This window comes from Electrophorus electricus, chromosome 17 (assembly GCF_041902795.1).
Source record: "Electrophorus electricus isolate QZ-2024a chromosome 17, ASM4190279v1, whole genome shotgun sequence".
Lineage (NCBI taxonomy): Eukaryota > Metazoa > Chordata > Actinopteri > Gymnotiformes > Gymnotidae > Electrophorus > Electrophorus electricus.
The window spans coordinates 3,425,234-3,451,219 of NC_137513.1; the positions used below are offsets into that span (position 1 = coordinate 3,425,234).

The following is a 25,986-nucleotide window of genomic DNA, read 5'->3' on the forward strand; positions in this document are numbered from 1 at the left end:
AAGTAGGAGCGCTACACTGCGAAGATCCTGAGGCTGGAGGGAGGGGATCACTATTTGGCATTCTCACTTCGAGTGGCGAAAAAGAAAACGGAAGACTGCTTTGGTAGTGAGTGCTAGTAACTGGATAGCCACTAGCCTATTCTTTTGACTCGCTGTTTTTCTCCTCCTTGCTTTGGCGACAGCTTACGCTATAATGGAGGCGGAAAGATCCGGCGGGATGGGCGGTGGAACGAGTCAGAACATCACGGGCAGTGGAGCTACGCGAAATCCGAACGGGCCCAAGACTGTAATTGGTCCCGCTACTCCAGCAGCGGCCGCCGTCGGGACGATTCCTGGATCCTCCCAGCCACGGGAACAGCAAGACGGAGAAGCGGGCCTCTCGCTACCGGGGATCTTACATTTCATACAATATGAATGGGGTCGCTTCCAGGCGGAAAAATATCGATGGGAAGCCGAGAGAGATGAACTTAGGGTAACTTTTGTCCTCATTTTATCTTTGAAGTTTGGTGTGCGCTAGACTACAGATATTCCTCAAAGCAGTCCACCGTTTGACCTAAGACGGTAAAGAAGTCGCGATGGCTTGTTCGTACTTGTTTGGATGCGTTTACAGACGTTCCTGTGATGGTTGTGTTTCTGCAGGCCCAACAGTAGGCCTATTTAGTGAAACATCTGCCATTGTGGAGATCTAAGTATTCTCCTTTTAATGGATGAACTGCGATGAAACAGCGCGTAGTACATGTGATATGTTTGTTAACCTAGTTATACAAACGAGCCTACACTTACACTAGACAACGTTACGTCAACCTCATATGATATTTAAAAGCCTGTAACACGCTTTGCTTTAGTTTGTACTACTACTCTTAAATCATTGTCTCACTGTCTTCTGCGTGACTTATCGTATACTGGCGCTGTGCGAGAATGGGGATAAGTTTGGTAAATGAAAATGTGTCCTGCAATTAATGGGTTCCGATTGTTGGACGTTGTCCTTAAATTGCGTCCGTCTCATTCCAACTCGGTCAGCTAAGTAACCTGAGGCAATGCGCGATATGCTGTTTTTAAAGGGGTAAAGTGCAAAACTTTAAAATATTTAAAATGGGAACTTCTAGTTTGCGTGATTCACTGTACAGATATCATGTGACTGTTCAACTACAACGGGGATATGATTGTTACTACGTTTGAAAATCCCCAAAGCCTTTTGGAAACAGCAGTGATGTAATGCAGGATGTATGGAGAAGCTAAGTAAACCGATTGCCTTTGGATCTTTCTGAGGACAAACGTACCACACGTTATCGTGCCTTGATTGGAAACGCCTTAGATTGCTCATTGCTTTAACCACAAATACATTCTGTATAGGGACAACAAACCAAGCAAATAACATCTGAATAGCAGGTTGTTCTAGATTTAGATTTCCTGAAGTTTATTTCCTTTAAGTACTTATTCCTTTAGCATGTAATTCCATAAAATGTTGAAAATGCGCTCTAGTAAAAGTGCCCAGCCTCGTTTCTGTTCCTGTGGAAAGGTAGAGGGGAAACACTCAGGATTATTTCACACAACTGCCTGTGGGACCTGGCACAAGCACGTCCATGCAAACACCGAGTGCTAGATGTAATTTTAGGTAAGAGTAGTGCTACATTTTCAGGAACTGAACAAATTGACTTATGGCGAGCTCCAGAATACTTTGCTGGTCTCAAGCAGTGCTATCGTTGATGCTTTTGCACCTTTTTATTGTGCATTAATGCATTTAAGGCTCCTGAAAGTGTTGTATGTTGTGGTGTGTGGGGTTTTTTTTTTGCATCATACTTCCTTGTTGTGAAAATGACATCCGCTACCCTCACCCTCCATGAAGTGGCGTTCTGGTTAGTGATTTGCGAGTGAGGACAAGCACAACACACAAGGACTCTCTTCTGTCAGATCCTTATAGTTAGCAAAAGAAAACACCAAATGATCACGCTCATTACAGATAAACATTAAGACCAAGGTTTCAACACCACTGCAATGGTAGTAATTCTTTCATTTCAAACAGAGTAGCTTGCTACTCTGAAGGCATATACACATCTCTGTCCCAGAAAAATAGGATGTTCTACTTGTTAGTGTGTGTCTCAAAGGGGGAGAGGGAGAAAATGTGATGGAGGTCTGAATAGCTGTCCTTGACACAGTTCCTGGTCACAGGAAGTCATGAAAAATGCTGTTTACTAGGCTGTTTCCACCCTCTTAAAACATTTAACCCCTACTATATATTTTTAATAGCTTTTCAACCTCAATTGCCCTACGTAACACTTTAGGGGTTTAATTGGTTGTTTTGACATGCGCTTGATTAATGTTAGGAAAACCCTCTTCCTCAAACACTTGTCAGTTAGGTGCACTTAGATCTTCCAGAAAGGCAGATCTATAAAGCTTGGTTAAATTGCAAGTGGTTATTTGTACTTTGGTGTGGGACATGTTGATGTATAAAAATAAAACCAGGAGCTGGAGTTTTATTATAAGCACTTCTGCAGATCTCTGTCTGTGGAGAGAGCTCTTGCTATATTTTATTCCTCTAATGCTGGTAAAAATGTACCTGATTATTATTCATTTAGGTACATATTTGAACTTCCTGTGCTTACACTCCTTGTATGTCCTTGTACATTTTGCTTATTGTAGCCTTTTTCAATATTATGCCCATGTGACATGATCAACATTGTGTGATATTGTGCAGCCTTAGTGAGAATGAAATTGGAGTAATATTTTATGTGAATAATTTAAAGTAATAGTTGTAGTGTGTGAAGTACAATATCTGTTTGCAATATTTACAGGATTCAGTTGTTAGGATCAGGATCCTTATTTACACTAGGAAAATGCACAGTGTCACCCTCCTTCAGAGTCCTAACTGGCCACCTGTTCCTTACCATGTTCAGTTAAAACAGCTTCTTATCACATTCAGAACTTTACACAATACTGATGATCTGTCTGAGTGCCTTTGTTTACACACATCTCATACCTTTTGCATTTCCCTGGACTTTAACTGACTGCTACAGCTAGTGTCCTTAGGTGTGGTTGCCCCAAAACAGAATTAATTACCAAAATCATTACTGGAACTTTATTGAGGGCACCTCTCTGCTATCCTCATTTAAAACCATGCAAAAGTCTCCTATGTTTTCACTCATATGCATCACAGCTCCACTGTGTGAATTTAATGTGTTGTGATGGTTTTGCGTTTTGTTATTAAATTTGTCTTTGTTCTAAGAATAGAAACTGACTTTGTGGGGGAAGGCTGCTATATAAATAAAGATGATTTATTTTTGAAAACTGCAGAATAAATGTATTCTACAAAAATATAGCCCTAAGAGTTGTAAGAAGTCTGCATTTCCTTAAAATTTATTTCTGAAAAGTTACTTGTCATTTATACTTAATTTTATATAACTTCTTTTATAGTATCATCAACTATACATTAATTAATAAAGCAAGGTGCACCCATTGAAAGGATGAGGGAACAGGTTGGTACAATAATGAGTCAGAATATCCAGAATTGTGTCAAATTGGGTAAAACAACAGAACAACTAACTCAAGGTTATGATGACGGAGCAGAGTTCTGCAGATTTCTACCATTCCAGAGTGGGAATGGGAATGGAAATGTTTCTGCTGTCTTTGGCTGCTAATTTGGTTAAATGCTAATGAGGTCTAGGCCATATCTGAGTCTTCCAGTAAAGAAAATTACAGTAACTTATTTGGCCTGTTTTAATAAATAATGTATCTTCTTGTCATGGTATACAAATAAACTCTTCTTTGTAATAAGTGAATGTTTCTACTAAGTAATGCTTACTGGTTAAAATAAACTCCCTGCATTTTTTTTTACATATGTATGAGTGCCTCATATACCATGATAGGTTTTATTGTCATTCGACAGATTCTGCGTCATTGCTGAGCTGAGGCAGTCTAGCACCCAGGTCTAATGCATACTCGGACAGAAGCGTGGTTGGAATAAATCAGAACATAGGCGAATAGTAGTGGGTGGATGTCTAACCATTTTGGGGGGATTTTTTTAGACCCACCATTGTCTCATTGAATATTCAGCAGAAAACGGAAATAAATATCATAGGTGTCCAATAATTAATGTTCTAGCCCTGAACTTTGTACCATGTATTCTTATACTGTTTCTCTGTGTTTTTGTTCTGCTTATGTTCTTATTTTCTCTAGATGTTTGTATTCTTCTTAATTTGTTTCTTTGTGTGTATGTTTTTTTTTCCCCTCTATTTTTTATATGCTTCTTCTGTTCCTGTTCCTCTCTCCTGGTGTCAGGCTCAGGTGGCGTTCCTGCAGGGAGAGAGGAAAGGACAGGAGAACATGAAGCAAGATCTGGTGAGGCGGATTAAAATGTTGGAGTATGCACTTAAACAAGAGAGGTAAGCTCAGGTCAACGTAATCACCCACAATAAAACCCCTCGATCATATTACATAATCGCATAACATAATGATTCCATAACGCATCCACACCACCAGTTTACTCATATACGTTTGTTACTAGTTGTATGGTTTAATGTTTTTGGTTTTTTTTTTGTTGTTGTGGTGTTTTTTGTTTCGTTTTGTTTTGTAAAAAAAACCAAAACATTTTGGTACTGTAGAAGTTGCATGTACCACCTTGTAAATATGGAAGAGTTACATTTAACAATGTTTTGAATGTTTATTGACATTTGTATGTAGATTTTTTTTCACAATATTTTATTATATATATTATTCAAATTTTTTATGTAGGCATTTTGACATAATAGGAGACTTTGCATACATCGCATTTGAATACGTTAAGAATGCCTATATCTACATTAATGTGTGCATCACAGCTATGGAGTACAGACTATGACTGGTTTTCCAATAGTTACATCAAGCGTCCTGTCCAAAAACAAAACTGTGACGTGTCTTTACCATGATTTTATCCCCCAACTATCACCACTGGCTTAGAATTTAGAATTATTGCAGAAAATTATTGCAATATGGTAGCACTGTGGAATAGCAGCAAAGGTATCTCCTGTAGCCAGAGCCTTCTGGTGTATGGCGCTGGTACATATATTTTTGTAAATGCATCATACTGTAGAATATTGCCAAGAAATTGAGATGAGATAATAAGATAATTCTCTGCATAGTGTTTATTTGCATAACATTTAATTCAGCATTTTCAGCTGAGGTCATCCAATGCTTGCCAGATTTTATATGACTCACCCACCCTGGTGAGTTAGATTAATGCGAGTGAGATGGAATATTCTGTTCAATGTCCTTAAGACTTATTTTTATTGCTAAACAAAGCAATCAAAGTTGAGAGCTATGATCATCAGGAAGCAACAAGCAAGGAGACTATGCTCAAACCGGACCATTCTGTGTCAGACACAACTGAGGTATAAGGTTAGCTGAAGATCCAAATTCATAAATGTTTACAGACACTAATGACTGAATCGCTCCTGTAGTGGATTCTCTGTATCTCTCCCTGTCTTCCTCTCTCTCTCTCACTCTCACTCTCTTTTGGTCTTGGTTTTGTGTCCTTAGAGCCAAATATCAGAAACTGAAGACAGGCACTGATCAGAGCCCAGGAGAGAAGAAACCAGAGGCTGAGAATGAACCAAGTAACAGCTCTCTATAAAGACTATATACACGTGGTTGAAATGATAAACAGATATACAATCTTTAAATGATATAATTTATTAATGGATACAATCAGATATCAATGTTTTTTTTACTAATGACCTAATGATAAGTGATGCACGTTGCTGTATGCTTCTGTACAGTGTTCTGGTTCAGTGTCCAGCCACTGGATTATTATAATCTCTGTGACTCACACTGTCCTTGTCTTTCAGTTCCAAATGGGCCAGCAGAAGTGGACAGTGAGCCACCCAGTCAAATGTCCTGGAAGGAGGGACGTCAGCTGTTGCGCAAGTCAGTACTGTCCGTCTCACCCCACTTTCAACACGGATGATATTTGTCAAGTCACTAAATGTATTGGTGTGATTTCCAGGTACCTTGAAGAGGTGGGTTACTCTGACACCATCTTAGACATGCGTTCTAAGCGGGTGAGGTCCTTGCTTGGTCGCAGCAGCGCTGAAGTGAACGGGCCATTGCCGAATGAGCCTCGCCCTGAACCCGAGCCCCATACTGGAGGAGAGTCGCTGCTTGTACGCCAGATAGAGGAGCAGATCAAGAGGTGAAAGTCAAGCTTCACAAATTTCAAATGACATTTTTCTAGAGGTCAGTTTTCTGAGGATCATTAGCTATGGACAATTACCTAAACACCTAAGTAGAGTCTAGTCTTTAAAGAAATTTTATCAAAAGTCTCAGTAGACTTTTAATCCAACACCAGCTCTATGAAATAAGATGATAAAGGTTAATGTGTAGCTTTTAGCCACATATTGCTATTTTGATTTTGAATGAACTTTTGTGTGTCTTTATTGGTTGCAAAATTGTTGTTGTATTTTTTTATTTTTTTTCCCTGTATGGATGTTTTTCTCACTACCATTGTACAAATAAGACAACTGAAGTACTTCCTGTGTTTTTACTGTTTGAATAACAGGAACGCTGGGAAAGAGGGTTCTAAAGAGAGGATGGGCGGCTCAGTGCTGGATAAGATTCCCTTCCTGCACAGCTGTGAGGATGACGAAGATGACAGTGATGAAGACGATGACTTCCAGGGCATTGCCACAGATTGCATTGACGGACCACGCAAAACCAAGAAGTCCCGTGGCAAGGTTAAAAAACAAAATCTGAAAAAAAATATCTACAAACACAGATGTGCTTCAGTAGCATGCTAGCACCACGCGTACATGTGCCTGCTAACAAACGAAAACGTTCTAATGCATGTGCTATGTCAAGACACGTACTGCTTTTGTTTGTATGTAGATGGGTGGTGAGCCCATGACTACAGATCTAGACCCTGAAGATGATGATGAAGATGACTCAGAAGATGCCCTCAGTGAGTTTGATTTTCTGGGCTCAGGAGAGGAGGCTGAGGGAGCGGGAGAAGAGCGCGTCTCAGGAGATGGCCGAGAATTAGGTGTGTCACGTCTCCACAACGCCTACATGGTCTCCTTACCTCCAGCAGCATGTGCTCTTTGATTAAGTGGCCATTGACAGTTTTTGTTGGATCAGTATCACAGCTCACTGGATTTAAAATGAAACATTGACTATGATGTTAAAGCTTTTGTTGGTGGTGACATCACAGCCTTTTTTATACGTACGTTTGCAGGAGAAATTTGTGCATTAAATGGGTGTTTGCATGAATAACTGCTAAAGTGTCAATAATAATAAAAATAATAATAATAAACTTATGTAAGAAAGTCTGGGAGGAGTTACTAAAGGTCTTCTAAAGATGTGGACTTCTATCAGTTCACTTAGTCAGAGAGTTTGTAAATGGGAGAGATTCAGCACTATTGCTGCTCTGTCTAGGAGTTGGCCCCCTAGCCCCGAAGGTTGGTGTGTGGAGCGTGATACTCTGGAGCTGCTTGGTCTGACCGCTCCAACCCCTTTAAATCTCTGGGAGATCACTCAATTCCAGGTAGTCCTGAGGGTATTCAGCAGTGGGATGTCAAGGTGTTTATTCGTGATCTAAAACTCAGAATGAGTTGTGCCGTGCAACGTGGCAGTAACTGAAAATACCAGAGTAAGCAACACAGTGTCTCAAACACAAAATTACAGTATCTCAAATGCATAAAATACCAGAGTAAACAATTCAGTGTCTCAAACGCATAAAATACCAGAGTAAACACAGTGTCTCAAACACAAAATTCCACATACTAGCATGTCTGGATCAAAGTCCTTAAACCTGCTGAAATGCTGTGGCAAGATCTGAAGCAGGCCATGCAAGCAAGACATCCCATAAGTAGCACCAGCAGAGATTGCCAGGGTCAGAGTGTGGAATGTTGTGAAAAGGTCGAGCCATTTCTCCTGAGCCCCACTGAACACTGAGGATTTACTGAACCATGTTTACTGATCTCACTAAACATCAATGAGGCGAACGTGAAACTTGAGCGTTACCAGGGAAGACACCTAGAGACTGGTGTTGTTTTTGGGTTGCAGATCTTGTGACCAAGGGCATTCATCGTTGCAGTTTTATTTTAGTTTGTTAATTAATGTAATTAATCTAACCAATGGGTACTTGACTTAATGTAACTCAGCTAATCTGCTGGAATTGCTGCTCGTAACTGCATAGTCATTAGTCCATTTAAAATTCAGTGTCCTGAATTACGGTGCCAAAACTTTGCCATTGTGCATTTACTGTGTGGGTGATTTGTATTGCTAGTTTATAGGGTCAAGTTAGGAAGTGGTGGTGGTGGGTTGTTTTTTTTTTTTTGGGGGGGGGGGGGTACTCCCTCCCCCACATCCATTCTTTTGTTTGTTACTTCCTGTTCATAATCTGTTGACAGGGCCTTTCCATCGCAGTATGTAGTGAACAACATGAGAAACATGGTAGATATTTTAAACCTTCTAGTGCTTCTTCAGTCCAAGTTTATTTTTGTTTTTTTGTGGCGCATGTGTGTGCGTGCGTGTGCGTGCGTGTGCGTGTGTGTGTGCGCGCTGAAATGTCTTTTTCTAAATCGACTCAGAGAACCGCAGGAACAAGTTGCAAGGCATGATGTCTGATTTCTCCCCCAAACCGGCTACGTCCCCCTCTATCCCTGGCCAGTGTCGCTCTGGTGAAGGTAAGCTCCTCCACCCTCTACAAGTCCCTTAGCAGCCAACCTTCTGCCTTAATATTTGCGATCTGCATTAAATAGTTCATACACTTAGACAAAATAATAAAATCACAACATGAATAATTTCATTAACCTTGAAATAAATCATATTTATAAAGGCCACTCCACCGGTGAGGCATATGGTGTGTGATTCTGGAAAGGGACCTGGTCTTTTTGTGAGATGTTAGAATATTTGCATGCATTTACAGAAAGGTTGAATAGCTGGCAGGAACCACATGCTTGGCTCTGCCATAAGATGAAGATCTTAGGGTTAGAGCTTAGGGTGTTGGGTTAGAGCTTAGCGTGTAGGGTTAGAGCTTGAGGTTTAGGGTTAGCATTTGGGGTTAGGCTTAAGGCTAGTACTTACACATATACATGTTTATACTTACTGAAAGTCATTGGTGTTTACTGGAAGCAGCATGTGGGCGCCACCTGCTGGTCCAGCCCTGCTTATATAACAGTTAGCACCTGTTTATCCTGACAACGAGCACTTTTTAAGCAATCAGTTTTCAGGATAATACCTAAATGCACATTGCTAAAACAAATCCAGGAGTAGTTTCAGGAACATCAGAATAATCAAATGCCTCCTGTGACCTCCCTAATTGTGATATCTAAAGATGAATCCACTTTATTTCTAGAGTGCAGACTGAGAAATTTCTATCTCCTTCAACTCTCAGAGAATTTAGGACTTCTTAAATGAATGGTCCAATATTCCCGCACACACAGCACAGGACGGGTATGAGGCCATTACAAGTGAAACTGAAGCTATTTTGAATGCAAAGCATCTCTACTCCTTATTAGTATGTCACTGCTAGAAGTAAGTACTCCTTACTGAGGTCTCTATACTTCTTATGGGTACTTGTAGCTTGCCTGGAGGAGCAGTGCGCTAATAACATCTTGGGTTTCTTTCCCAGGGAGCACATGTCCTGTCATACTGATAAATATGCTCTGGAAAAGTGCGTCTCCTTATTATCTGCTCATGGTTTTATGTTTTTCCTACTGTAACAGACCGAAGGCAGCTCATCCACTTAATATCTGACTACTGGTCAGGTGTCAAATCAGATCTGTTAGAGCAGTGTAGTGCTGTGGCTGTTCCGTCACAGTTTATAGAGAATAAAATTCTGCTGTTCAATGGGTGATGCATTGTCTAAAGAAAATAACTTAAATCAGGTCATCATGGTGTGGCAGCATAGTGACCCTGAGCCCTGCAGATATTAAAGTTAAGGATAGAGTTATTAGACTTGGGGTTAGCACTAACCATATTATTAGCTGTAGTTACATAGTAGGAAAATTTGTGATGTTCAAATTCTTTCTATATGTTTTAGTACCTATAGAATATCTAGTTATTCTTCTGATCATAGCACCATTACACCAACGGATACTAGAGGTAATGTCTAAATGTGGAAGTGATATCTACAGCACCATTTGAAAAAGCCTTGAGTCAAGACTTCATCTTATGCAGTAGTTTTAAGTTGCTGGTTGGTGTTGATGTTTTACACAGGCCCAGTGTCATGAACATCAGGTTGTTTCACCTTGACCTCTGAGGCATTGTGGATGATTATCACAATAATTTTAATGCAATTGTCAGTAGTTCCAAAAGAACAGACATTAAAAAATACACTTCTAATGAAAATATGCGGGCAGTTGTTGAAAAAGTGGTCAACAACTCTATTGTCTGTGTAAATTGGCCATATGCTCTAGAACGGTAGGTAGAGAAAAGGCTGAAAATGTTGGGATGTTCCTTTAAATCTAGATGCAATAGGACCTTTATTTTAAACATTTTATTTTTCTGTTTAAAATCTTTTTCAGTAACAAGTAACACATTCAGAAGCTAACCAAATAGTTAAATAAATAAATGAAGGTGGGAGTATGCAGTCAGTGTGATAACATTTATTCTTTAAATAAACCTTGTTTGTCACCAATGTAGACACTGTAGAATCCTGGTGATAGCCCACTCTGGCTGGAATTTCATGTGCAAATGCTCTTCCTGCACTGTAGGGGGCACTCTGGGATTCTCCTCTGATGTCTTCATACTGGATGCAGTCGGAGGAGGGGACATAAACCTTGGCGAGCTGGCCGACCTCACTGTTGCTAATGACAATGACCTTACTATTGACGTAAGTACTATTGATATGCTTTATTTTGTGGGATTACTCTGTTCTTGCTTTAGGGAGGTTATATTGCCATATGCACATGCTTTGTTTGTCGCATGAAATTTTAGACGAATTTTGTGTTTATTTGAACAGTATGTCCGTCTGTCTCTTCTCGCCTATTTGCTTATGACCCCTCTTTCTTTCTGCCTCTTCTAGCTGCAGGACAGTCGAGAGGAGTTCAAGAAGACATGGAATCCACGTTTTACCCTGCGTAGCCACTTTGACGCTATCCGAGCGTTGACCTTTCATCCCACTCAGGCTGTGCTATTGACAGCATCCGAGGACGGCACGCTAAAGCTTTGGAACCTGAACAAGGCCATGCACTCAAAAAAGTGAGCTCTCATTCTCAGCTTTCATGGCCTTCTCTTGACTGAAATATGAAATCATGCCACTGGGAATTCAGTGTGCAGTTTTTCAAATGGTGCTTATATTCTGAAGGTGAAGGCTGCTGTACAGATTACTGCACAGATAATGTCAAGATGCTTGGTTGAACAAGTTCCAAACACATTTTCACGGAGCTGGAAAAGTCAGCTTGGTTTTGATTAAATATCCTGTGGTCAACTCTTATCAGATTTGGTGTTAAGATAGTTTACCTGCATCTTGATTCATTCCAAGATCATAAAGAACTTTTAAAATGCTATTTCTGTGCCAGAAATCCAGACTGGAATACATTGTTTAAGACGTTGAGTTAAGATAAGATGATCTATTGAAACTGGTTAACACATTTTGGATGATTTTGCCTAGGAAGGGAATAATTTAAATTGGTCTATAATAACTGAAAATGGAGCAGTCAAGATTACTTTACTTTATTCGAGGACAGGCATGGTGACCGCTTTGTAAAGACTTTGGATCAATTCCTTGTTGAGGTGACTGCTGATGCCCAGAATGTGCATTGAGAGTAAGATAAATAACTCATGTGAACATGATGGCAGCTGGTGAAAACACACTAGTAAGTGTTTCATGATTAATTGAGAACTGAGAACACTGACATGGTGATTGTTGCCATGGACTGGGAGCTCTGTGACTGTGTGATGATCAGTTTCAGTGCTGTACCAAGTGGAAAGTATTTTACTGTTGCCAAACTCATTAATGTCAGTAAAGAGTTCTGATGGGATATACAGTGTGTTTAATTAGCCTTTTGAAAGTGGGAATAGGAATTTAGAGTTGTGTCTATGACCATAAATGAGGCTTGAAAGTAGGCTTTCCTAGCTCTTTTAACCTGATTGTTAGAATGATGGTGGAATAGTGGAAACTCAATTTCAAGTCTGTTTTTTTTTTTTTTTTCCAATTTGTACTCAGCTTTCCTGTACTCTCTTATCATGGCTTTTTCTGTCATGGTGTTTCTCTATCTGTTTGACTGGTCGTCTTCGGCTTTACCAGTGCCACAACATTCATGATGTTTAAAAATGTATTCCAGTCAACCTTCGTCAGAAAATTCCTCCCCAAGTTGGTAAGAACTCCCACAGGCAGCACAAGCATCACCGCTTGAAAATGACCTTTAACCTTTTTTCTCTTTTCTTGTCATCACAAGGAATGCAGCGCTGGACGTTGAGCCTATTTACACGTTCCGAGCCCACAGGTGAGTGAGAGGATTCAGTCTTGGGTTGGGTTAGCGTTAGCATCACAGAGACTGAGCTACATTGAGTGTTCATGAGTATAGTTATAGAAGTAAGTGTGTGTGTGTGTGTGTAGTGGTGCAGTCCTCTCTCTAGCCATGGGTGAAGAAGGGGAGACCTGCTTCAGTGGTGGTCTGGATGGTAGCGTGCGTGGTTGGAAAATTCCAGAGCTTAACGTGGATCCTTATGACAATTATGGCAAGTAACAGGAATGCGTTCTTTGCTGTATGTTGTTTACCATCAACATTATGATAAACCTCTTATGCCAGAAACAGCTATAATTTATTTTGGAGGGCATCATTTTCATTCATTAACACTCCAGCATGGCTGTCTCTGACTTCGCTTTCTATGACTCAGGACAGGTTTACACCTGACTGAAAGCCCAGTTATAGCCACATCATAAGATTTGTGTGTATTATTTACTGCCTAAGGCCTTATGAGGGTTGTTCTTTGTGTATGGATAATCTACCAGTAGAGGGCGCTTTGAGTGTGTGGTTTCTTTCCTTTCATAGGCCTGGTAGATGTTTGGTCTCTGTGTTTGTGTGTATAACAGACCCAGGTGTTGAGAGCAGTGTGTTGTTGGGACATGAGGACTCAGTTTGGGATCTGACCTATTCCTCCACCCTGAAACGACTGGCCTCCTGCTCAGCTGACGGAACAGTGCGCATCTGGGATCCACAGAGCTCCACGCCCTGCATATCTGTCTTCAACAAAGAGAAAGGTATGGCTAAGATTGTGTGCGCGTGACGTTTACCTCATGCTTTATTAAGATGGGGAATAAAATAATTATTTATTTAGTTTTTACATATGTCTGTGTCGCATGACAACAGTGAAGAGCTGGAAGATGGCTAAAACACATTGTGCATGGCAGCAGGTGAGCTGTAGTGGCCAGTGACACCTAAAGTAGTTGGCTTCTCCTTCTGTAGTCAGCTCCTCCCAGTTTCTTTCTTATACTCGAGGGAGTTTTTCTTCATCACTGTCAAATTTGGCTTGCTTTTTAGGGGACTGTAAAGAGACTGTCAGTTTTTAAAAGTTCTTTATAAATGAAAGGGAATAGAATTTAATTAAAAAGGGAACTAATTGGAAGAATTGTTCCATTGTTCCAGAAGAAAAATGGAAGAATTTAGCATGGGTCTCTTTTACTTTATTATTTCTACAACATTCTGGTATTTACTTATTTTATTTATTTTTTATGAAATTAAAAGCCAAGCATTGAGTTTTCATTGTTTTCTATTTATTGTATTGGAATTTAGAATAGTGGTAGAGTGGCATCCAACACAGCCACACACACGGCCAGTGTTAGTGTTATGACTATGCCTAAAAGGGAAATATTTTAATGATCATGCAGATGTTTCACAGCTGTGAACATCATATGCTTGTGTTGGATCATATAACTCTAGTAAAATTGTGTTGGACAGTACTTGATAATTCTTGGGTCAAATTCTATTAAGTATATTAAGTTCAGTTTGTTTAGCTGTTTTATTTAAACAGTGCTTCCAAGTAGTATTCAACCCTCTGCAGATTTTGCAAATTCAACAAGTTGCAAATAATTTAGAGCCTTCAAACTTTGAACAAGAGTAGCATTTATTAACAGATGCCTAAATATTACAAACAAAAAGTACAAGTTGCTCAATTAAATTATAATACATTTTAAACATAATAATTAGGGTAAATTATTATTCAACCCCTAGGTTTGCTATTTTGTGGAATAATACTTGTTTGCAATTACAGCTATTAATCTACCTGATCAGGCCGGCACAGGTCTCTGGAGTAATCTTGGCCCACTCCTCTATGCAGATCTTCTCCAAGTTGTCTAGGATCTTTGAGCATCTCTTGTGGACTTTGATCTTGAGCTCCTTCCACAAGTTTTCTATTGGGTTAAGGTCAGGAGACTGACTAGGCCACCGCAACATCTTGATCTTTTCCCTTTTAAACCAGGCCTTGGTTTTCTTGGCCGTGTGCTTGGGGTCGTTGTCCTGTTGGAAGATGAAATGACGATCCATCGTAAGATCCAAGATGGAGGAGCAGAGGTTTTTGGCCAAAATCTCCCGGTAGGCTGTGCTATCCATCTTCCTGTGGATGCGGACCAGATGGCCCTTGGCTGAGAAGCAGCCCCACAGCATGATGTTGCCACCACCATGCTTGACTGTAGGGATGGTATTCTTGGGGTTGTATGCAGTGCCATCCTCTCGCCAAACACCCCGTGTGTGGTCAGCACCAAAGACCTCGATCTTGGTCTCATCAGGCCAGAGACCCTTGAACCAGTTTGTCTGAGAGTCCTCCAAGTGATCATGAGCAAACTTTAGACAGACCTTGACATAACACTTTGAAAGTAAAGGTACCTTATGGGCTCGGCTGGAACGGAGACCATTGTGGTCGAGTACATTACTTATGGTATTTATTGAAACCAATGTCCCTACCGCCATGAGATCTTCCCGGAGCTCCCTCCTTGTTGTCCTAGCTCAGCCTTGACCGTTTGGACAATCCTAGCCTAAGCACAGGAGGAAACTTTGGCTGTCCAGGCCATGGAAGGTTAACAGTAGTTTCATAAGCCTTCCACTTCCGGATGATGCTCCCAACGTTGAAGGCAGGTAGGCCCAGCTCCTTGGAAAGGGTTTTGTACCCCTTGCCAGCCTTGTGACCCTCCACAATTTTGTCTCTGATGGCCTTGGAATGCTCCTTAGTCTTTCCCATGTTGACTATGTGTGAGTGCTGTTCACTTGTTTGGGGAGGGACTTTTATAGTCAGAAAAGGCAGGAAAAAACAGAAAATTAATCCAAGCATGTGAAGCTCATTGTTTGTAATACCTCAATTATTTCTTAATACTTGAGGGACCCAAACAGAATTCTGGTGTTTTGAGGGGCTGAATAATAATTAACCCTCTGGTAAACTGCAAAATGTAAAAAAAATATATATATATAAACTGAGGAATAACATTCTTTTTTGCTGAAGTGCATTTCACATGTCAAGGCCCATCTACAGTCCATATTTCACAATGCTAAGTTAACTCCAAATGTGTAAACCTGCAAAATCTGCAGGGGGTTGAATACTACTTGGAGGCACTGTAGATACTGTCTGTTAAAAAAATCTGAGATTAGAATCCTGATAAACAAGCCAAGAGCATTAGTATCAAAGAAGAACTTTGAGAGAGCCTGTGGAACAAACCTTGAAGGGAGCAAAAACTCAGAACTTTATAGAAGACTGCAAGCAAAGGAAGCCAATATTTTGTTTAAGTAAACAGACCATCCATCCATCCATCCATCCATCCACCCACTCACCCACCCACCCACAGCTGTCTAGCTTGACGTTTCATTTTTTTTCTTCTTTTTTTGCACATAATATTTTGCCCTCTGATTTATTGGTTATATTAATCAAGGCTGCTAAGCCCTGAGAGTGCTATAATGCCCTATAATAACATGTACTAATTCTGGTTTCATAATAAACGCACCTTTTGTTGGCAAGCTCTCTAAACAAGAGGCACGGTGTGTTTTAGAACACGGCACTCCCACCTCCATTGCCTTTGGGAACGCTGACCTGTCCCAGGCAGTTGTGTCTTTCGACGGAGGCGAGACGGTCCTCTATGACCTCAACACGGAGCAAAGCATCATTGTCCTGGAGACACAGACCAGGGATGGTGAGAATCACTGAACTATGAGATTCCAGTATCTGTGTTGGAGATCTGAGTGTCAGTACTGGGATGATGAAAAAACTGTCTGCTGTGATTTTAAGTACTTTCAACCATTTATGTAGGACATTAGATTAATGCAAGAAATGTAAACAGAGTGGAAAAATGTATGGTATTTTTCTTTTATGGTTTGTTTAATAAATCTTTCATGAAGAATATTTCATCCTACAGGTAGTGATTTGTGTGTGTTTAGTAAAGTGAATAACCTGCTGTTTGGTATCCTGCAGAATCAGAAGTGTGTGCCTGTTTGCACTGATGGTGTCTGTATGTGTTTGTTTCCTCTGCAGGTAGTGATCTGATTAACCGTGTGGTCAGCCATCCTTCCCAGCCCATCTCTATTACTGCTCATGAGAACCGCACTATCCGTTTCATGGACAACAAGACAGGTGTGTCTGAGTGCGTGTGTGTGTGCGTGTGTGTGCGTGTGTGTGCGTGCTGCCCAATCTAGTTTGTCAATCATTCTCACAGTAATGGACTTTGCAATATTAATATCAAAGAAGACCTCAGACGCCAGTTGTTGGGTTTTTTTTGTTTGTTTTTTTATGTGATGATCAAAATAAGACTAACTGTCATCTCAAAGCATTCACTAATGAGATTTAATTTATTGCACTATATTTTAAATACTGTTGACGTGTCATAATTGCACCATTTTCATTATCATCTGAGAATCTTTTATCTGGTTTTTGTTTTGTTTTGCTCCCCCCCCCCATCTTTCAGCCCTAGTGTGTACAGCTATGTGCAAAATAATAGCAGTGTGTTTTAAAACAACAGAAAAAACTCAATCCTCATATTAGCATTTATTTCCATATACACAAAGGCACTGGGAGCACTGCACATTCAATTCCAAATGAAAACATGAATGAAATATAATAATTTTTTAAACTGAAAATGAAGAAGAAAGAATAATGGGCTGTTTAAAAAATAGCAGCATCTTTTTCATTTACAAACTTGAATATTTACAGTATAAACTGAAAGTTGTTTACAGATTTAGCTTTTCTGTTGATCACTGAACTAATATTTAGTTGTATAACCTTTTATTTCTGATAACTGCTTTACTTCTGTGTGGAATGGAGTCAACTAACATCTGACACCTGCGAACAGATATTCCATCTGACTGGACTACATTCCACAGTTCTTCTGCATTCCTGGGTTTTGCATCAAAAACAGCATTTTTGATTTCTCTCCACAAATTCTCAATCGGATTGAGGATTGAGGGATTGGGCTGGCCCCTTCATAAAATCAATTTTGTTAGTTTGGAATCAGGATGTTGCCCGCTTGTTGGTGTGCTTGGGGTCGTTGTCCTGCTGAAACACCCGTTTCAAGGGTATTTCTTCTTCAGCATAAGGCAACATGACCTCTTCCAGTATTTTCATGTATTCAAACTGGTCCATGGTGCCTGGTATGCGATAAATGGGTCCAACTCCAAAGTATGAGAAACATCCCCAAACCATTATGCTTGCACCTCCCATGTTTTACAGTCTTCACAGTGTACTGTGGCTTGAATTCAGTGTTTATGGGTCATCTCACAAATTGTCTGTGGCCTTTAGACCCAATAAGAACAATCTTGCTGTCATCTGTCCATAGAATGTTGCACCACTTCTCTTTAGGCTATTCAATGTGTTCTTTGGCAAACTGTTACCTTTTCAACACGTCTTTTTTTCAGCAGTGGTACTTTACAAGGGTTTCTTGCAAATAGTTTGGCTTCACGTAGGCATCTTCTGATTGTTGCAGTACTCACAGGTAACTGAAGAACTTTGATTTCCCTGGAGCTGATCATTGGATACTTCTTTGCCATTCTTGTTATTCTATGATCTACGCGGATGGTAGTATTTCTTTTCCTACCACGTGTTTCGGGTTTTGTTTGCCATTTTAAAGCATTTGAGATCATTTTAGCTGAGCAGCCAATTATTTTCTGCACTTCTTTATATGTTTTCCCCTCTCCAATCAACTTCTTCATCAAAGTTCTAAGTTCTTTCTCCTTCGGTACAATGTCTGGAACGACCCATTTTACTCACTGATCAAGGGCTAAAACCAGCAGGTACAACATTTGCTGCCCTCCTTCTTTAAATAAGGCCGTAATTGACACCTGTTTTTTCATAGAATGAATGACCTCACTAACTGAACTCCACACTGCTATAATTTGAAATTGTCCCTTTCATTAAATGAGTCACTTGTACCCAATTAGCAGCGTGCAAGTCATGACTGTTGATTCTGTTGGTTGCCCATTACTCCGCTACACCTAGTCATTAATTTTTTTTCCCATGTTGTATTATCTTTTCGGCCAAATCCAGTAATTAAATACATTAGTGATGTATGTGTAAGAGCGAATGAGGGTGCAATATCTGAGGCTAGATACATTTTTGTGGGAACATCTACCACTGACATTATTTTCCTAATCCACTTTGCCTGTAAACAGAGTAGGAAAGCCCTTTATTCATGCCATTATCTGTACTCGCAGTAGAACCTTGAAACATCTATTTCTGAGTGGCTCCATTTATAAGAAAAAGAGTACTACTACTAAATCTTGGTAATGTAAATTGGTAAATTAACCAACCAATCAGAAATGAGGAGTAGACCAAATAAATCACACTTGCAGATAAATAGATACAATACATTGCCATGTAAGGTACAATATATAGTCTATTCAAGTAGAAAACATGGTTTTGGCCAACATAGCTGGCCTTCATCAAAAAATTTAAAAATAACAAATTCTACTGACTGGGATCAGACTGGCCAAGATGTGTGCAGGTGTTGGGATAATGGCACACAGAAATCACATTTTGGTTCACAACACAGGACATGGCTGTTCGGTATGAGTTCAATAAAAGAGGCAAAGTGTAAGAAAACCCCCCAGATTAAAAATCTTAGGTTCCTTTCTCTTTTTCTTTCATTCATTCATTCAAACAGATATTAATGCAAGTAATCCCCCCCCCCAAGGGAGTTGGTACAACCAGTAATGTATTATACTTTTGCTTAGGTCATATTTTATGTAGGGTTGATCAAAAAGGCAATAGGTCTGTCAGGTACAAAACCAAAAACATCTCTTATGTTAACAAAGCTCCCTCTCCCGTAGGGGACTTGGGTTCAGTCCCTTGTTCTGTGTTACTGGTTCAGTTAGACGCCATTGAGCCTGAGCTAAGCAGAGCATAGTATGTTGGTAACCTCCTACCGGCTTACAGTTTAAATGTCGGGTGGAACTCGCGCTAGTGAAATTATTTATTTGTTTGTTTATAAACAAAGTCCACACGACTTTGTTTATAAACAAACAAACAAATAAATAATCTCGTGTAGACTTGCAAAGATTTTATGGTATTAATGAACATAATTAGGAATCAAATTTCACTAGCGCGAGTTCCACCCGACATTTAAACTGTAAGCCGGTAGGAGGTTACCAACATACTATGCTCTGCTTAGCTCAGGCTCATTGGCGTCTAACTAAAACACCATATTAAGTTTTCAGATTCCTGTGTCTAAATTATGTATCCTGAAAGTCTGCTTGGACTTAGGAAGTTCATCAAATTGTGCCTTATGTAAGTACCACCTATTTCACAAACAAACAAAAATAAGAAAATAGTATGGCTTCTTAGAGTGTTTTCACACTTATCCAGAATACCTGAGACCGTGGTCGTTTGAGGGATTGGGCTCATCATCGCTGGTTCGCTTTCTCACAGTCCGAAACGTGGATCGATTGCGCAATTTTCTGCAGTTAGGTTCACAAAATAGTAGGAAGGCTCTTCATCACTTGGCTGCTTTTTACTATTTTATTTGGATAAAGTCAAGTGGCAAGGAACAGTGCTTTTGGGATACATGGAATTTCGTCATGCTGGAACACCTGCAAACAAGAAGCTGTTCTCTTACAAAATTATTTGTTTTATTGTATGTCTATAGATTTCTTTTTTCCTGTAAACTATACAGTGCTGTGTAAAATTTGTTACCTGGTTACCTGAGAAAGATGGCTTTTAAACATTTATCTGAATAGCATGTTTGTTTACTCAAAATGCACAAAAGTTGAAAAGGGAAGTAACACTAAGTCGAAGCAATCACACAGTCCCACACGCAGGGCTAGGAGCGGATAGCTTCCACACTTGCAGTGAACCCCAGACAATCGGGCTCAAAAACAACCTTCACCCTTGTGTTCAGAGATTACTACAAGATTACTTCCATCGGCATTTTGTATGTCACTACAATGTTCTCACATTCTGACAAAGACCCCCTGTAGATTTTCCCTACGTATAGAAATACACAACAAATAAGTTACACTGAATTAATTGACGGTGATGTCTTTTAATGGGAATCATTCCCAGTATGTCCCACTCTTTCTACCAATACACCAATACTCTCCGTCCACCATTGCACTCCTGTCAACATTATTCTCCCTACATCAGGTTTACACTTCTAATAGGGTTTTGGTGTTATGTTGGTATGTGGTGACCAAGTTTTCCACTCAGAGAGCGGTAATTTCCTCTGTGGTCACGTTGCAAGAACACAACTATTGTACAGTGTTTTTCTTATAGTAGATCACAGATATCAACACGCACATGAAGTACATGAAATGCCAGAAGACCCTGTCAGACTATCATTTGAGGATTACATTGTCCTTGTTCTTTGTGGGTTTACATCAATGATTTATTTATTTTTTTTAATAAACCATTTGTTTATTGCAGATTGGAAAATGTAAAATGAGACTTTATTTCTATCTTTAATAATTATGAACACATAACATTTTAGAAGCCATTCATAGAGAAATTCTGAATTCTCAAAACGGTTCTGATTTTCTTCTAACCAAAGCTATGTATGAGTATTTCAGAACGCTAGCTGTAAATGAGTATAACATAGTCCTAGTTATATATCAGTCTTTTATAACCATAGCTATATGACAGAATTTTTAAGGTGATTTTGACATTCTTAGTTGTTCCAACCAAAACCTCTGGGTGGAATATTTTTTGCTATAATGTCAAGTGGAATTTGGTTTTCATGTGCACACCATGCAGAATCTGGTAATTATATACTTGAATGCTTGACTTGGGCAACAATGCTACTGAGAGAAAAGCATTCAAACCTGCTCAGATGTAGTAACCTGATCATAAGTACTGTCCATATTTCCCAGTTTGGTGGAACCTTGCTAAGGACAAGAGTTTTTAAAGTGTATTTATATATTTTGCTTCAAATGGGAGAATTGAGTTATTTTTTACCCCATAAACCTTGTTACTTAAGTTTAATTTGCATGGAACCATGAAGAGAGTCAGTACTTGTACTTTCTGCTTTATTCATTCTCTCTCTGTGTCTCTCTCTTTTCATGTTTTATTCTTTGCTACAGGGAAAGTGATTCACTCTATGGTAGCTCACTTGGATGCAGTAACCTGCCTCACAACAGACCCTAAAGGCACTTACCTCATCTCTGGCAGTGAGTACAAAAGCACAAACATTTGAGTTCCAGGATCCTGAAAACAGACAGTATAATACCATAGAAGAAATACCCATTGTGTTTCAGCAAGCAGATTACCAATTTAAATTTTTTGAGCACTACTGATAACTCAGCAACAGAAAGATCTAGATATCGGTAATAGTGAATTATTGCTTTAAGTATTTATCATTAAATAGATTTATCTGTTAAGTCCCAACACAAATACTTGTGCTACATCAGGGTCACAAAAAGATTAGCCAAACCCTCGAGCACCATGTAATAATGTCCCCTCTCTCTTTCACACACTTTCATGTCCACCCACATACGAACTGGCTCATTGTCTCTCACACATTTTCTCTCTTTATCTCTTTCTTCTTCTCTCTCTGCTCCTCAGGTCATGACTGCTCTGTTCGCTTGTGGATGCTGGATAATCGGACGTGCGTGCAGGAGATCACAGCTCACAGGAAGAAGCACGACGAGGCCATACACGATGTTGCTTTCCACCCGGCTCAGCCCTTCATCGCCAGCGCTGGAGCGGACGCCCTCGCCAAGATCTTCGTCTGAATGCCTCATCTCATCTTCATTGGTTAGTACTGAAGTTTCCATAAATGCCCTCTAAACACAGAGCATAAATGTGTTTATGTAATGAAAGGAGGAAGGATTAGTATGAGTTGTTTGCATGTTTAAATGAATTTAAGATTAAGAGCAGTGTTGACAGTAGCATTACACCCTTCTCTCTTTCTCTCTACCCCTCCCTCCCTCCCTCCTTCCTTATGTCTTCTCCTTTTCCTCAGGGGACACACCTCCACTGCTGGACCAGAACTGAGAAACTCGAAGCCATTTTTCCTAATCCCACACATTACACATACATGGAGGAAACAGCATATCACTGCCTGTGTAAGAGGCATCGGACTTCATTGCACATAGTACCTTCCTTCCCTTTGTACTGTTTTTGAATACTAATGGTTTTACTACTTGTTTTGATTTAATTTGTCACAGCCACTATAATATTTTTCTTTGTCAAGTTCTTTAGCATGTAGGGAGGGAGATTCATTGTTGATGGGTGGACACATTGCCCCATGCTAATGTAATCATTTCCATTCTGATGCCATATTTGGGACAGGTATTTACTGCTTTTGACCAATAGGATACCTCTTAAGCTGCACAGTGTAACACAGTTTCATAAGTCATTATTTCTAAGATAATATGCCCACATACATGTTTGCCTAGTAATATGGGCAAATTATGCATTTCATTCCAAAGATAGGTATAGAATTTTTCTCCCATACGTACAGTGTAAGTCACAGCTGTAATTCTGCTTCAACTACACACACAAAGCATTAGAATTTCATTGTTCTCCATCTCCTTTTCATTCGTTACACCCTATAGATCATGTGTTTTGCTGCATATGCGTCCATGCATGTATGTGTGCTTGAAGCACCTGTGTGTGGATGGCAGGGGTGGGGGAGTAGTAATATCATTACCATTCATATCCACACTGGTGGTCACATGATCTGTAGTGTTCAGTTGGTGAATGACTCAATGTTTTATATCAGTAAGTAAAAGACATTTGCAGAGCAAACGCCTGTTAACCAGGTGTAAGAAATAAATTATGTACATAAGACACTATCAAAGTATGTGCTGTAAATAACCTGCTGTGTCCAAAATCTTTGCTAACCACAAAAATCTTGGTGCTAACCACTTCTGAATCAGGGAACTATTATATGTGGAGGAGAACGATTCTTAGTATAAATCTGCCTTTGCTTAGTTTCCTGCCACAGCTGGGTTTCAGACCATCAACTGGTGCAATGTTGTGGTGCGTTTTTTAATATATAAATGTTTTTTAGTATACTTGAGGATACCTCAAGTGTACTACTTGAAGACGTGAGGGAACCAAATTATAACAGAGCTGCCATAGGCACACTGGACGATATTGATATTGGAACAGGGTAAAAAAGAAGTGAAAATCATTCACTTTATTTAAAAATCCATTCTTAGAGGCAGAGACATTTAACAGTCAGTGAGACTGAAGAGCACCGTTTCAAATTTGGCTTCTAAGGCAGGGCTAAGAGCGTAAGGTTCTCTGTGTGTGAGGGGCTAGAATGTGTTCAGGTGTTGGGCAAGTTGATTGTCTCATTCCCATTAGTGCAGAGAGAGGAAAAATGCCCAAGGGCTCCAAACGGGCCCGTGATTAGGGCAGTGACCTGTGTCTCACTTATAGCTCCAAACAGGCTCGTAAGAAGGTTAGTAACCTGTCTTGCTTGCTCCCTGTTCTCCCAGTGACAAGAGAGAAACACTCGAAGAGATATAAATGTGGGGAAGCAGGTAAAGGGTGAGCAGCTCAAAATAGCAGGTTTTTGCTGACTTCCATATTGCTGGGCGTATGTTTTTACTTTGAGTGGTTCCTTTTCAATAGTAGAAGAGGAATAGCTATACAAACAATGGAAAGTGCAATTTCCATAAGCAACAGTCACAGCCACGGAGAGGCTCGGTGTCCGCGAGAAACTCTGCCTCCTCAATTTCTTTCTCTCCATCCTGAAACAAGTGGTCCTTGCCAACAGACTGCGCAGGATTAGAACTTCTGACATTTCATGACTTTTGGAGAAAATGTTATGCTTATGATTTTGTATATGATAAACACTGCTTGGTGTGGGTACAATGGTAATAATGTCTATAGTGACTGTAGTGCATATTGATGGTGGGGGTTATGTTGTCCAGTCGACAAATATTAAACACACAACTACAGCCTGATGAAGGTAATGTTTTACTGCACACTAACAGATTGCCTTCATAATATACTACATGTGTAAATGAACACAGATCACACAGTTTTCATAAGGTTCTTTCACTGTCCCGTTCTCTCCCATAGACTGCAGATTGCATGGGTATGTATACAGTTCTTTAGCTCCTATTTCTGTACCTGGAAACCCAGACCAGCCTTTCAATTGCTACAAAAGTAATCACATTCCTTACCAAGTGATAAAGCAAAGATTACAAAAGGTAGTTGCCATTTCATAAATGTGCCATTTCACCCTTTTTGCATTTTATTAGAGTTATAATTATTACGACTGAAAATATTACAGTGTAAGATGACAATAGTATCAAGTGATTTTTTTTTTTTTTAGCCTTAGAATGTATTTGTGATCGAGAAAAGAGGTGTAAAACTGTTGCGTGAAAGTTTTTAAAAAGCTGAATGTCAAAGGGAAAAGAGTCAGTCCAAGGCAAAAGAAAAAGGACTCTGCTTTCTGTTTTTGTTTTTCATTTTTTAATGGCAGTTTATCACTGTGTGATATGTTGTGCATCATATTAAGCTGCATTCAAACATTATTCTCTAACTCCAAGGGATAAAGACCTGCTTTTTATTTATTTTTTGTTATATATGTTTTTGAATTTTGCATTATAGCTTGTATCAAATTACACAATGACACATTTCTGTTTATCAATTTTATTTACTATGCAGGTCTTCTGTTTTGTTATTTGGAAAGAAAACAATTAAACGGTTTTGTATATACAATACAGTCTTTGTTCTTTATATTTCTCTTCAGAACGCATGAAAAAGACCATGAAATTAATGCTGTATATGCATCTGCTAATACACATGAAGTGAGTTGTAGCTTTTAACCTCAAAATCTATGGATGAATAATAAATCAGACATTCAAAACTGTAAAAAAAAAAAAAAGGCCAATTTGTGGACTGCAGAGCCCCTGTTTAATTAGATTGGATCTATATGAATGTTTGCAGCCCACATCTGCCAGTGGATCTAGACATGTTAAAAATGGCAGCTTCTATCCTTTACACTTTGCAGCAGACAACATAAAGTTACATTAAACCACATTTCTTCTGAAGTTATTTTATTGGCCACTTCAGAGTTGTTCTGTGTGTGTTTTTAAGGAAACAGTTGTACTTTTTTTTATCTAAGGCTGTAAGTGGGACTTTGTTTTTGTGATGGAGAACAATACCAAGGGAACTGACTTAGTCTCACATAATCTACTTATCTGCAGTCTGCCTCACATGGGAAACCTTTTAAGTGTGTTGCAAAAAAGTTTTGTCGTCTTATCTTTTTTAAATTATACTTAATATACGTTCATTTTGCAGTGTCACCTTTTTACTCAGGCAATGTTTACAAAGTTGCATTCCTTCTATCCCATTACAGCTGCAATTATGCATAGCTCCTTTTCTCCTTAAGAGTGCCTTTTAACTGCCTATGCAAATGTGTACATGGCTGGCAAATGACATTGGAAATAAGAAAAGAATATTACTGGGGAAATGGTTTGTGAAAGAGAGGTAAAGAGAATAAGTTATAGTCTTGCTCCTGGGCAAAACACGGAAGGCAAGGCTGTTCCAGGGTGGGGGAGTGAAAAAGACAAACGTGTCTCGAGAGAAAGGGAGGAGCACATGAGGCTGTGAGAACAAGAAATACTGCTTTACAGCTCTTCCAAC

At 39.6% G+C, this 25,986-nt stretch overlaps 1 protein-coding gene across 2 annotated transcripts; it reads left to right on the forward strand.

Moving 5' to 3' along the window:
* The first annotated feature begins 46 nt into the window (after positions 1–46).
* Positions 47–25,059, forward strand: strn4 (striatin, calmodulin binding protein 4). 2 transcript variants are annotated; one of them, XM_027013392.3, is made up of 18 exons: positions 47–472; positions 4,276–4,379; positions 5,512–5,588; positions 5,820–5,898; positions 5,978–6,163; positions 6,530–6,704; positions 6,856–7,009; positions 8,559–8,654; positions 10,686–10,804; positions 10,997–11,172; positions 12,372–12,419; positions 12,533–12,654; positions 13,010–13,177; positions 15,950–16,090; positions 16,429–16,527; positions 21,459–21,545; positions 21,940–22,131; positions 22,340–25,059. In XM_027013392.3, exons 1-17 carry the CDS (start codon positions 194–196, stop codon positions 22,107–22,109), a joined length of 2,280 nt encoding a protein of 759 aa, XP_026869193.2. In that variant the 5' UTR covers positions 47–193; the 3' UTR covers positions 22,110–22,131; positions 22,340–25,059. The 2 variants fall into 2 exon arrangements, with proteins under 2 accessions (XP_026869193.2, XP_081556629.1); XM_081700503.1 differs by lacking the exon at positions 15,950–16,090.
* Positions 25,060–25,986: the final 927 nt, after the last annotated feature.